Source organism: Pollicipes pollicipes, unplaced genomic scaffold, assembly GCF_011947565.3.
Source record: "Pollicipes pollicipes isolate AB1234 unplaced genomic scaffold, Ppol_2.1 Scaffold_3447;HRSCAF=4054_pilon_pilon_pilon, whole genome shotgun sequence".
Classification (NCBI taxonomy): Eukaryota; Metazoa; Arthropoda; class Thecostraca; order Pollicipedomorpha; family Pollicipedidae; genus Pollicipes; species Pollicipes pollicipes.
The window spans coordinates 15545813-15559544 of NW_023596297.1; the positions used below are offsets into that span (position 1 = coordinate 15545813).

Genomic DNA, 13732 nt, shown 5'->3' on the forward strand with positions numbered 1-13732 from the left:
CTGGATTAGTACAGACTGCCAGATGGCATGAAGCTGGAAATGGGTATCTAATGCCATTAACTTGAGCATGGTTTCTAACACGGCGCAGAAAGTGATGGGTGTTGTATACAGCTTCATCACATCTTTTTATAAAATTACGTCCATTTTCAACAACAGTGCTTAGCCGCACAGGCTCTCTCAACCGAAACACCATCGAAATGCTCGCACGAAGTTACGATTCTGCAACTCCCACTACTAAACACGTGGAGGCTGATCAGTGACAGGGTGGGGAGACGGACAAGGCGCAGCGAAGGACAGCTGCGCCCGTTTGGTTTCGTTTTACATCACGCTTGTGGTGATGGAGGGAAGGACACGACTCATATGATCTTCCGAGCTTCGCTCTCGATGTGAGTACCGCGCAGGGCCTCGCACCCATAGGCGGTGGGGATTTTTCGCGGTGTCAATGACATTGGTCGGTGTTTTTTTCATCAACGAATCTTCGGCAAACACAGACGCGGATATTGGCGCGCAAAATGCGAGGGTGGGTGTAAAAGAGTGAGGGATCTGTCTCACCGAGGCCGAGTCAAATCGATGCTGTTTGCAGAGCGACAGACAACGTTGGCCGACCGCAAACAGAAACGACGCTTTATGGGCTGATTCATTACGCACTTCCTGGCCCCCCTGTTTGCCCTACAAATTGCAGCCTACAAAAAGGAAATTACGGCTCCCAAAAGAGCGGGCCGATGGCAGCGTAGTGTGGGAAAGAAGTACATTACGGTGCATTACGACAGGGGATCGCGCTTCAGAGAAACAGTGCACCAGCACTTCTTGGACGTTTAATATAGTCATATTATACGAAACATGTAGTAATGTTATATGGATGTATATATATATATATATATATATATATATATATATATTGACTGTGTATAGCCATAGTACACATATATGCATGTATATACGTATAGAGAGAGAGAGAGAGAGAGAGAGAGAGAGAGAGAGAGAGAGAGAGAGAGAGAGAGAGAGAGAGAGAGAGAGAGAGAGAGAGAGAGAGAGAGAGAGAGAGAGAGAGAGAGGGATATATATATATATATATATATATATATATATATATATATAGATAGATAGATAGATAGATAGATAGATAGATAGATAGATAGATAGATAGATAGATAGATAGATACAGATGTAGCTGTATTATAGCCACTATATATCCATATTATAGGCAACATGTAACAAACCCAAGCACTCTGTCCCCTACCACGCGCACGGTCTCCTACCACTCGTAACGCAAGTCGTGGTATTGCAGGCCGTTTCATCATCCCAGCACGTGATTCTCAAATATCCATCAGCTGCAGACAGGGAAATGCAAACACACCTGTATTGAACGCAGCGTAACGTCGGACCACAACAGTGTGGCCGAGACGAGGGACAGACGGTCATCCTGGAAACTGCCGGCCATCAAAGGCCGATTCTTAGTGGTAAAACACGACATGTCTAGAATAAGGCATCATGTCTGCACATGGTGAAGTCCTGTCTGTGTAGTCCTGTATAGTATACATAGTCCTGCAGTGAAATGGTTTGAAGTTGCATTCGAAGTGTGTTGAATTTATCTCTAACGACACACAAAACGCCCTATTTAATGACTAGCACTTCAGCATCCGCTTCAAGAGAGCATTCGCAGCGAATTCAACAAAGATCACTGCTCAACCCGCTCCACAAAACGATGCAGATACTGTTAGATGGTTCATCGACACAAGACGGAAAACAAGACGTGGCGTTCGCCCCCCCCCCCCCAAAGTTATCACTTGCGATGAGAAGAAAAGCCACCAAACATGACTCATCTATTGCATTTGAAAGCCTCTCAGCACAATGATGCTCCAACACTGGCGTCAATAACGGAAAGACGATCAGAGAAGAACAGCTGCTGGCAGGCCGAGTTGCTGTCTAGGGCATGTACAACCTCTTCCCTGTACTTGTTCATGTAGATGTAGAGCTCCTTGAGGGCGGCGATGGCGTCGAACTGAGCCGCCTGGCTGCGGGACAGCTGCTGGAGGAACACGCCCAGGTCCTGGTCACTGACCGGTGGACGGCTTCGCACCGACTCGAAATACTCGCCCACCGAGCACTGCCACCGGCCGATGTCCTTGGCGAACACGAGTTTATGCGACGGCGAGTTTTTGGAGATGGTGTGGGGCGTGGACAGACACGCCTCCACAAGGCTCTGAGATATCACAGTCAGGCTGGACTCGACGGCCGGCGACTTGTCCAGGTCGAATATCAGCTCCGGACGCCGGATCAGGTTGGCCCACATACGCAGCGGCAAACTGAAACGCGTTTTACAGCGTCAATAGTCGTACAATCTACAGGCAGATCAGGAAAAAGCCTCACTGCCCTCGTAATTGCTGTTGGTACGGGAACCTTTAGGCCTTTCTCTAACAGTTCCTTAAATGTCTTCCTACATACCTATTTGTCTTGCTTATGATCATCTGAAATCTACTCAACGGATGCCATATGGCTACTTTACTGCAGTACCTCCGCCGGGTGCAGAACACAGATCTTACCAGTTGGCCTTCCATGCGTGCAGGATCTCCGGGTGGTCGATACCCTCCCTCTCGGCCTCCTCGTCCAGCACGTCAAACAGCCACTTGACCACCGCCGGAGGCTCGTCGTCAAGCACGAACAGGCTCGACATCATATCGTCGATGAAGCGCTGCAGCATGGCTGTTGGCGGACAACGGTGGCATCGCGATCATTTGCTCCGCAGCCTCGTTTGTGGTCAGCGCACGTGGAGCGATTCCACTTGTATGAGCCTCATTTACCTTTTTCACGAATGCAGCACAGATGACAATAAATCGACTGGTGTCGGTCCTCCGAGCATGGCTAGCCCGCTGGGTTCGCGGCGAGACAGAGCTTACTCCCGGGTGCGCCACCTGCCTGCTGGGCCCGCGGACCACCCGCCGCTGACCTTTGGTGGCGAGCAGTCGGGTGAGGAAGACCTCCGGCACGGCTCGGGCGGCCGTCTCCTGGCCAGCGCCGCCGCTGCCGCCGCCGCCGGCCGGCCCCTCCGGTCGCACCAGGTGGTACACCTTGATCTCGGCGCCCGGCCGCACGTAGATGTTGGTGTTCACCAGCGGAGAGAGCGCCGACGGCAAAGAGAAACTGCTCGCGGCTGAGGTACAGATGGCATAAACTCAGTTCCAGCCCTCACGTACCAACAAGCGTTACGGAAGCGGGCCAAGACGTTGACCCGATCTTTTTTGACATCCGGTTTGGCGGTCGATTTAACGCCTGAAGAAAACCACTCTGCGCGTGGCAATGAGCCACACGTTCGTATCAGGTCACTGCTGAGCAAGAAAGTCGGGCAGAGCAAGCCAAACAATTGTACATTGATAAATGAATGTTCATTTTACTTACAGCCGGGTGTGTTGTACTTCTTGGTTCGCACTGTTTCCCTGGCCTGGACCAAGTACATGGTGGCAATCTTGGAGATGCCGTAGTGGGAGAGGGTGTTGATCTGCCTCCATCCGTCAGCAGCTTTGCTGGTGGCGTCTTCGTCGGCCAGCAAAGTCCGCTGACCGTCCGCACGGCACCACTCTGATAGCAAAACGTGACCATTATACACAACCTACGTCCTGCGTTTATCCTGACCGCACCCACCGTAACACCGTGACATATGTAATGGATTGACCACAATGAAAAACACTCCTGACGACCTGAAAGGTCCGATTTTGACACTGTACATTAAAAAGTTGTTGCGTTTACTGATGATACTGAGCGTGGACCGGGTTAGGCGCTGTATCGCACCGGCGAAAGAAGGGGACACAGAAGGCACGGCATGACGCAAAACACAACCAATTACGACGGGTCCTTAGCTGAATGGAACAATCAGTTTTTGCCAGTGCAGACGAGCTGTCTCTACAGACAGCCGTCATTTATGGACGACCTCCCAGCTGGGACGCCGACGAGGCTACCTCAGCTAGCGCAAGCCAGTATCGTGAACAGTTACGCATGGGGCGGATAGACGTGTGATGGACTGACCTAGGGGACACGGTGACAGACGTGTGATAGACTGACCTAGGGCGACGCAGTGGTGGCTGGGCCGCTGCGAGGCGGGCAGGCCGCAGAACACCTCGTCAATGACCTTCTGCTTGACCTGACTGATGGAGTCGCAGTCGAGCGCGTGAACGTTGACCTTGTGACTGACGTCCTCGTACAGCCGGGGCTGGCCCTGGTACTCGTTACACGGGATCCGCTCGTATGGAGTCTCCTCAGTTGTTACTAGCAGCGTCTGTCGCACATATGTGAGCACTGAGTGATGGGAGCTGTGTGAGAATAAATCGCATCGATCGACACAATGCATCAGTTGCAGTATTTATTAATAACAGTTGGGTTTCTGCTTGCACTCAACTTGTAGCTGAACGAAATCAATACCATGTTGGTTATTTGGATTAGAGCCCTTTTGGTCAGTAATGCCCATTTCAGGGCCGTGGAATGAATGACAATCATAACGGTGGGGCAAGACTTCATGCACCTGGGGACCCATCCGCCGAGGCTTTGCCCGCACGGGGACCCCTCTGCGGGTTGCGTGCCTGGCACGAGGACGGGGCCGCCACCAGAGGGCACTTCATCCCACTTGTGGCTGGCGCACGCATCCTGCTCCGGACAAGCGGGACGTCGCAAAGATGTAAGACAAGGTGAGATATAAGAAAAGAGAGCGAATATATGCCGCACTGGCCAACAAGTCGTTTAGCGCCCCCCCCCCCCCCCCCCCCCCCCCCCCGTAGCTTTAAAGCCTGAAACGCATCTCATTCATGCGTAGTAACTGCCTTTTCCCGGCCCTCGGTTTGCATGAGCCAGCTGAGCATGTGTGTCACTCACCACGCTGTTGTGTTCGACCTGCTGCCGGAGCAGCCTCTCCTCGGCCAGACTGTAGTGGGCCTCCAGCGTGACGGCGTCCACCGGCCCGCACGACATCTGGTGCTTGATGGCCTTGGTCAGCAGGTACAGCGGCGAGGACAGCCGATCCCGGATGTGTCTGGGGACGCACGGCCAGTACAGGGTACACAGTGTACATCCGGGCACATCAAGAGCGACGAAATGTACGCCTACTAGGCTCGTAATTCATGAGGAAGTGAGGAGCATCTAAGGGGGAGTGAGAAAAGAAGTGTGGGGACGAATCATAAATGAATCAACGGTTTCATTGATGAACAAGCGAGTGGAAGATGAGTGTGTGTCATTGGGGCTTTACGAAGCACTCGGCTGCTAAGTCTAGATGGCGTCGCCTGTCTCTCGCCCTGGCAGGAAGGGGGATTGGAAGGGCAAAAAGACGGCGTTCGGGGAATGGGACCTCCGTCCCTCTGACTTCCCAGACGCACCAGTATAACCACTATACTATCGTTGCCGTATTGGAGGATGAACGAATGAATAGTTCATCGAAAGATCGCATGACTCACTTGATAACTGAATATATGAATAGAAAAAGAAAAGAGCAATAAACAAAGCCGCAAGGTGAACGAACGAGGTGAATGTACGATTGTATTAATAATTACTTCCTAATCGCTTAACCGACAACCCAAATATTGGTTTGCACCTGATTCTGAATACATAGAATCAACAAATTCACCTTCATCGTCCAGTCACCGGCAAAGCCATGCCGATCTCTTCGGACTTGTCAAAACATGAAATGGATCCGTTGGCAACGCGATTTGGGGTGTCAGAAGAATGGCGTCATTGCTACGAACACTAGCTTACGGTTCTTGGCATCCGTTCTAAACAAAAGCAGCAACAAAACATGCGTAAACCCCTTTAAATCGAGATAACGGAGATCAGAAGTATTAATTCATGATGATGCATCCAATGCAAATGGGTACTTCGGGATGCTCACGTCTACTTGGTTTTATATGTCCTAACACTAGTCGTAATTTTGATTCGAGCAGGGGCGCTCTTTGCCTCACAGGGGAAGCTGAGCCGAGGGCTTCCTCATGACGAGTGGAATGCTAAAAAAATGACGAAAACGTCCCATCCATATCAGATTATTTGTATCATATGTCCGCAGTTCGAACCTCTCAATAGCTGCCCAACCTATTGTGCTCATTGTCAACAAACGTTAGTAGGGATTAGGGAACCATCGCAGACCGAGCAGAACAAAGTGCGCGTAAGCATGAGAGAGGTTGAATAACAGCTACAAAAATAAGCTTAACTTTGGAACCACTTTGAGAGCGCACAAAAAGAAAAAAATTAAGATGTCTCAATCGCTGTGGGCACATACCCGTAGAGGCAGACGGATATCCAGTTTGTGAGCAGCTTTTCCATGACGGTCTCGGTGCGGCGCAGCATCAGGTGAGGATGTTTGGAACGCGATATCCTGGATATGTGCCGCACCAGCAGCTGGTGCAGTACGGTCGTCATGTACTCCATGTTGGTCATCAGGATCACCGTCAGCAGGGACGCCACCGTCACCCTGAAAATAGCACCGTGGTCATGTGCTCCATGTTGGTCATCACGATCACCATCAGCAGGGACGCCACCGTTACTCTGCAAGCTAAGTGCCGCTGCCGTAGGCGTCATCCGGTGTAAATCTCAGATATCAAGCTAATGGTAATCAGGCTTCATCATTATCCGAACTGTCTAACGACAACCCAAGCACTGGTAGCTTGGGAGAGCATCCACAAGTAACGGCAACTGTTTTTTTATTCGTACGGGACTCACAGATTTCTCACGATTGCATCTGTCAGATTTGACTTACGTACGCATATTGCCAATTCTCACTCTACACACCCTGAGGACGAAAAATCGTCACTTCTCCCGTTTCATCAATAAAAGCCGCCCTGCTCACCTGTCCCTGATGGAGAAGTCCTTCTGCTGTTCCATGGTGTCGATGACGGTGACCAGGAAGTTGGGGTTTCTCACCAGCTGCTCCAGCTGCAGCATGGCCATGTCGAGCGCGGTCCGAGGACTGGTGGGAGATGAGGGGCTCTGGTGCTTCAGGATCGGGTGGTCCGCGATGCCAGGGAACAGAACCTGCACGAGATGTACAGGGCGGTGTTACTCGTCACCTCCACACACAGCATCCCATTGCGACACATAGACGGAAAGTGATAGCTGGGTTCGCGGGCGAGGAAGGCGTGCATAAAGTACTAGCAACCCCACAACTGATCGAGCTAAATAGCTGGGGCCCACTGACCTTGATGAGGAACTCCCTCTGATCGAGGCAGTCGACCTCGTCGGGGTTGAAGCTGGCCGCCAGGCTGTTGAGCTGCGCCTGCAGGTCGGGACTGGCCGCCGCCAGAGGGTCGCCGCCCCGCCGCGAGTCCCACGTGCACATGGCCGCGAACGCCTGCTTGCACTCGGAGCGGATGTTGTTCTCGAGCGTGTCCATCTGGATCTGGATGCGCTTGTACTCGCGCTCGACCTGGGACGACTTGCGCCGGTACACGAATAGGATGAGCAGCGAGGCCAGCACCAGGACGGCGGCGCCGGCCGCGATGCCGCCGATCACGTCCGCACCCAGCTGGCGACAGATAAAAACAGACAGGTTAACGCACACATGTTAACCACAGGTTAAGATGATAATGAGGGAGGCTTTGTGACGCGCCGGCTATTATGGGTATTTTGTGCTATAACCGCAGTTCAAAAGACGTGCAAGTAATATTAAAACGTTGATAAGCGATACCCGGTGTGTGAAGCAAGAATTGCTGCAACATAGTAAGTTACACAACAATTTCAGGCATATGACGGGAGACCCTCGGGTTGGAAATGGGCGAAACTAGAGCATAACGAATTAGCCGTACACAAATAAAGTCAGAAAATAATGGCATTTTGATGCGAGCACCGAGACCAGTGGTGGACACGGGTAAGCACCAAGGTCGCAACAAGCATGCTAACGCAGAATTTAACATCATCCGCAGCGACATATGAGCAGCTCCCAGCCTCTACCTTGAACGCGCCGTCGTCGTCATACTGCAGCTGTCCGAGCGTGAACCGGAGGTTGCCGACGCTGACGACGACGTCTGGCAGCTGGCTGCTGTCGGCGCCGAGCTGACCGGCCGGCTGCTGCTGGGGCGGCACACAGACCAGCTGGCTGGCCGTCAGGCTGGTGACATTGCAGGGCTGGCCGCCGACCGTCACCGCCGTGTCACGCTCGTCACTGGCCGCGCTCAGGTCACGACCCTGCAGCAGGAGGAAAACTGGCATAACGAAACCATTCCAGATGGCCAGGGTGGGGTCGTTAAATTCGTTTCAATGAGTTGTGGAACGTCGAAACATGAAATCGGCGTCACGTGACGCTCGAGTGACGTCATACTACACTTAGCAACTTCTCGATCTCGATCTCGACGTATTTATCATTATCACGGGCAGCACAACGGTTGTCAAATGCATAAGTCATTAGCACTGCCAAGCCAACCCATGAGTGATGGTTGGCGCCACATGAGGCTTTACTTGTAAAGTCCCTTTAAAGTGTCGAACGACACTTGGAACCAGTAGACTACGTCCTGAACATGTCTTGGAGCCTGGAATTTATTTTGACTCGTCCACCGCTCGCTCCCTTTATGCGCTACGCTTTCGTAACTTCCTGAACTTTCTCCACAACATTCGCAGGATGCCGAGTAACCGAAGGCCAACTCCTTCCTGGAAGCACTCGCCAGGACATTCATTTCTTATTTTTCAACTGGCAGTAAAATGTTCTCTAGGTTTGTGATGTAATAGGACATGTACGTGTGGGTACCACCGAATTGCAAGGTTTCATATTCCACGTGCTGAGTGATTTTCACCAGCCACTCTTGTATCCGTCTTAGCGTTTATGCGCGGAACATTCAGTCATTGCGGGATTTTACATAGTTCTGGCCCGCTCCAAGGAAATCTAAAAAATGCACGGAGTTGTATGTATTCCAACAGTTACAGTGCACTACTCTGCTGAGGCAAAAACAACAAAGATGAAACTTTCCGTCTTTTTCCTGGATAAAGTACTGCACCTGAAATATCGGCAAGCATGCGTTTTTCGAGCCATGTGTTTTTACATCCTTCCAGAAAGGTCTTAACATCGTTGAATACCATGCCGTTCTTTACTTAACTTTGAACCGATTCTTGGAATAGCCATTTGCACACATAAGTGTGTTTACTGCCAGTACATACATATTCATGCCGGGTTTATTCAAGCCACATAACATTTTCTGGCCAAACCCTATCAGGAGTTCTCTCTAGCGATTCCCGTCGCCGTTGGAGTTCAGCCAAAGCCATGACCTAAAACACGCGTGGCAGTGCACCACTGAAGTGCTGCCATGACTACCTTCCAACGTCATGCCCAGAGTCTGTAAAGGTACAATATGCTACGCGCACACGGGGGGGGGGGGACTTGATAATTGCCCTGAAGAAGTAGGCCTTTTGTGCGAACGTTAACCAGCGGGTCATCCAGAGGTGGCGTTACCAGCGAGGTGCTTCAGGCAGTTCACTTGAATTTTGGAGTTAAGAAAAAAAACAGAGCGCACTAACAAGTAGAATCCATGATGGCCCGACTTCAACACTAAATACCTTCAGCTTTCGGAACTGTTCTCACTCTAGGTCTTTGACCTGTTGCGAGACGGTCAGTTTATCAGCAAGATGCTGGCAGCTCCCAGCTCTCCCCCTCTTCCCCCCCCCCCCACCGTAGTCTGCCTGCAGCGGCCGCTGCAAGCGGAAAGAGGGCTGTAGGCGAGCACAGTGTTGTAGCTGCGCATCCGTCATTTTATGGAGCTAACATTTCGCAAGTCACGCGCCGGTTAGGGATCGCGCAAACGGTACGAAATTTACAGACAACGCGATAGCATGGAAGTCCCCGAGTGAAACGAAAAGACGTGGACTGCAGAGTAAGAAGTATCGGAAGGTGCGGCAGGACGATCTAGCCCGAAACAACTGGACGACGTCAGTCGTTTCCTTTGCTGCTGGTCCAGAGTAGGTTAAGATGTATCCCACTAGCCAGGATTGACGGCAACGGTTGGCGACTGGAGGGAACTAGTGATGATTGATGAGCGCACAGTTTATTATTAAACACGGTAATCAAACACGCGTATTTACGGTTTATATTATTTTCATGCGACGTTATCATCGTGTCCCACTACCACGGCACCCTTTTCGCAGCTGAACGCTTCCCGTTCCCCGACCACTCCCCACATGGCAACATTACGAATCATTCGCGACCTCTGGTGTCGCCACTGAGAGTCTGGGCCCAGCAGTGCTTTCAGGAATATTGGTTGTGCTGAAGGCACAACTGGTTATTGCTCATTTGAACTGCATACTAATGTTTGCCTCATCCACAGCGGCGTCTAGCTCCATCTGCTGAGTTCAAAATGCTTCCATATTCAATTACGCCAAACTTTTGTCCAAAATATTTAGATATTCCTTCTTCAAAACTCTGAGCTGAATTTAACAAGGTCTATTGATCATTAGCAAAACAGCCTCATACACTACCGCGGGGTATTCGAATTCGGGTCGGTTAAGGTGGCGCAAGTCTGCAAACAGACTTTGCGAACCAAAGCGAGTCCCAGTTCATTGTAGTCCTAAGCAAATAAATATAAATTCCTCCCGCATGGTACCACTTTGCAGCCCTACAAATAAAGACACGAAAAGAGAATAAAAGCCGCTTCTATGTCTAGTGTTGCCTCAAGGAGGTAATTCACGAGACGTATAAAAACATTTCACACAAACGAAACAGACCTATGACAAGTTTTTATTCACACATAACAAGAACAAAATCAGTTTACCATGCATTATCTACCAACCTAAAATTCATATGGCTATTACAATGTTTTTAATCACCTGTAGAAGATTAACAATGTATGAGAATTTCCGGGACTGGCTCCAACCGCTGGCTCACACATACGCAGCAAAAGACAAGTTCGTTGCTTTGATCGCGGCTAACCTGCCATAAACATGCATTGCCTACTTTATTGATACCAAACTTTCGTCGATTCACTTGCTTAAGAACCTCAAATCACTTATTTATCCTACGAAAGTTGAAGCTTGGACTAATGAACTCTTCTCAGCCGTTCAGAGCCACTCGCGTCTTACCTCGATAACCAGTGTGTCTCCGCTGAAGATCTTCACGTCCTTGGCGAACGGGAAGTAAACCGGATCATCCACGTACGTCATCGTCGACAGCACGTTGTGAAAGAACTTCTTCAAATTTTGAACTTTCTGTACATTATCCATGAGAAAGCCGATCTGAAACAGCAGAATAACAGTGCAACACATTCTCCACATCATCATCATCAAAAATATCATCATTAAATCATCATCATTACGAGTCATTCGCGACCTCTGATGTCGCCACTGAGAGTCTAGGCTCAGCAGTGCTTTCAGGATTATTAGTTGTGCTGAAGGCACAACTGGCTATTGCTCATTCGAACTGCAAACTAATGATTGCTTCATCCACAGCGGCGTCTAGCTTCATCTGCTGAGTTCAAAATCATCGTGAGTTCAAACCAATCATGAGATCACATCATCAAAAATAAAATTAAAAAATAATAAAAGACGGCAGTACGCGCCGGTTGAGGGAACATCAAGTCAAAAGATCGTACAAGCCATCAGGCCGGTGTCCGCGCACCAGCCCGGCAGCGTGCCTACCTGCAGTTCCCGGTGTCGAGGCCCGGTCGGCCGGCTGTCGGGTGACCGATGCATCCGGGAGGCTCGGGAGTCGGCCAGACGGAGCGGCTCCGGCGCCGGACCCGGCTCGCCGGACAGACGGGGGATGGCCGGCGACGGACACTCCATCAGCTCGCCGGACAGCACCAGACAGAGCTGTTCAACCAGGCGCCACGTTACAGACGGACAGTCAGACGGGTCACCGGACAACACCAGGCACAGTTTTCCTACCAGGTGCCACATTACAGGCGAACAGTCAGACGGGTCGTCGGACAACACCAGACAGGGCTGTCCAACCAGGCGCCATGCCATCGACGAACAATCCGTCGAGTCGCCGAAATGGGGTGTCTGACTAGAGCCGCCGCCACAGGCTATCAATTCCACCGTCCAATTCACCACACACCACATCACACCACAGTCACAATTCACAATCCAATATCAATTCACCAGGTCACCGGTAAAGAGGCAATAAAATGATCGCATCGTGTCCGCCACGCTGATTGGTCTGCTGTCAACTCACGGTGGCGTTGATTGGCCGCCGGTGTGTCTCATTGAACACTATCATCTGAGGCGCCTGCACCGAATCCAGGTGCCGGCCGTGCACGGTCAGAGGCCGCCCACCCGAGACGTAGCTCCTCAGCGGCTTGATGTCCAGCACCGACGGGTCTGCGGCACCGGCACCGGTGAGTGACGTCATATGAAGCTTAGTGATGTCACACGGAGCTCAGTGACGTCAGCCGAAGGGAGCTCAGAGCTGTCACAGACATGAGCCATGATCAGTTTGGTGGCCTCTGGCCGGTCTGGCTGAGTGCGTGGTTCGTGATGTGCAAGGAATAAGGAGGACACACCGGGATCATCGGCTGGAGCTGCTGGAGAACGAATGCATTTGTTCATGTGCGCCGCGCCACATGTTTTTGATTATTATGCTTGCTGGTTCATGCACACATGCCGTTGCCGAGCAAGCGAATGGTAATGATTTGTTGCTGCACGCTCTATAACAGCTCGCGTAACTACTCATAACAATGTCCATAATTTGCCAGGAGTACCTACGGCTTAGACATTAAGGTCCTGTGCTTTAAAATATTTTATTCAAGGGCGCTTAGATAAGATTGCAGACCAAAACGTTCCTTAGATGAAAATGCGCTACAATGTTATTTGACATTCAATTTCTACTTTATGTACGTGGCCACTTTGAATGGAATGCTACAATCCTAACCCAGAAAAAACGCACATTTCGTGGGTGCCGGGTAAAAATTTTCCGGCGAGTCCCATGCTCCCTTTACGTGGGCGCCTGAGTGTGACTCACCAGGCGTATACACGAAGCGAACGTTGAGTGTTCGGTTGGCACGGTCCAGAGTGACCATAATCTCCGCGACCTCCTTGACGACGGATGAGGCGGAGGTCACACACTTGACGTCGGCCATCCGTGACCTCACGTGACACGGCAGGCCACCCAGCGTCACCGTCACGTTTGACCCGACGTGAAGGTTTGACCCCGTCAGGGTCAGGAGCGTCCCACCGCTCAGAGGGCCGATGCGAGGCCGGATATCATCCACCTCAATCCTCTGTGGAGAACATGGAGAACACAATCTGAGGGTGGGGTATTTCAACGGTCGTGTCAGCGGGTGCGAGCCGCCCCTCTCAGATGCCTAACGCCGCCCTGCGGGGGCTAACCTGCTCCCGGGGCGGCACGGGCCGTCGGGTGCCCGGCCCGCGTGTGGTACTGGCGGTGAGGCGAGTACGCTGATGACGGCAGCATGGTGCCATCTGTGGTCGAGTAGCCGCGTTTCTGTCCGTGCCCGTGACCGACCGAGTCATGCCTGAGACTGGCAACCAGTCAGGACCCGTGCTGACGGTGGCTGTGGCCACCATCCCTTGATGGGTTCACGTCGCAGAACGATCTGATGGCGCAGTGCAAATGTCTCGGTGGTTGAAAGGCCATCTCCGAGGAACATCTCATTACGACCATCGCACTGGTGAGGCCTTGCGTATCCTCAATGAACTCGAGAGCTTCCATGGAAGTGCGCGACAGCCAAAGAGGAGGTTCAGTCTCTCTTATCAGGGCGAGTCACGGTTGAGCAAGCTGCCATCTAGCTAGCATGGATCATGCGAGTTCACGAGACAAGGTTATCAC

At 51.4% G+C, this 13732-nt stretch overlaps 1 protein-coding gene across 1 annotated transcript; it reads right to left on the reverse strand.

Moving 5' to 3' along the window:
• Positions 1-1346: 1346 nt before the first annotated feature.
• LOC119092192 (plexin-B) lies at positions 1347-13022 on the reverse strand. Its single transcript, XM_037215169.1, has 14 exons — positions 12905-13022; positions 12119-12264; positions 11581-11754; positions 11026-11178; positions 7918-8091; positions 7166-7492; positions 6818-7002; positions 6251-6442; positions 4861-5017; positions 4057-4270; positions 3397-3576; positions 2948-3151; positions 2544-2703; positions 1347-2306 (listed from the first exon to the last, which is right to left on the reverse strand). The coding sequence occupies exons 1-14, from the start codon at positions 13020-13022 to the stop codon at positions 1844-1846; spliced, it is 2847 nt and encodes a 948-aa protein (XP_037071064.1). The 3' UTR covers positions 1347-1843.
• Between the last annotated feature and the right edge of the window lie 710 nt (positions 13023-13732).

Coding starts and splice junctions, on each gene's coding strand:
- LOC119092192 (XM_037215169.1), bottom strand. CDS start 13,022: ATGGCCGACGTCAAGTGTGTGACCTCCGCCTCATCCGTCGTCAAGGAG. Junction 6,443..6,817: donor GACTTCTCCATCAGGGACAG/GTGAGCAGGGCG, acceptor TGCTATTTTCAG/GGTGACGGTGGCGTCCCTGC. Junction 3,152..3,396: donor GAAGTACAACACACCCGGCT/GTAAGTAAAATG, acceptor TCTGTACCTCAG/CCGCGAGCAGTTTCTCTTTG.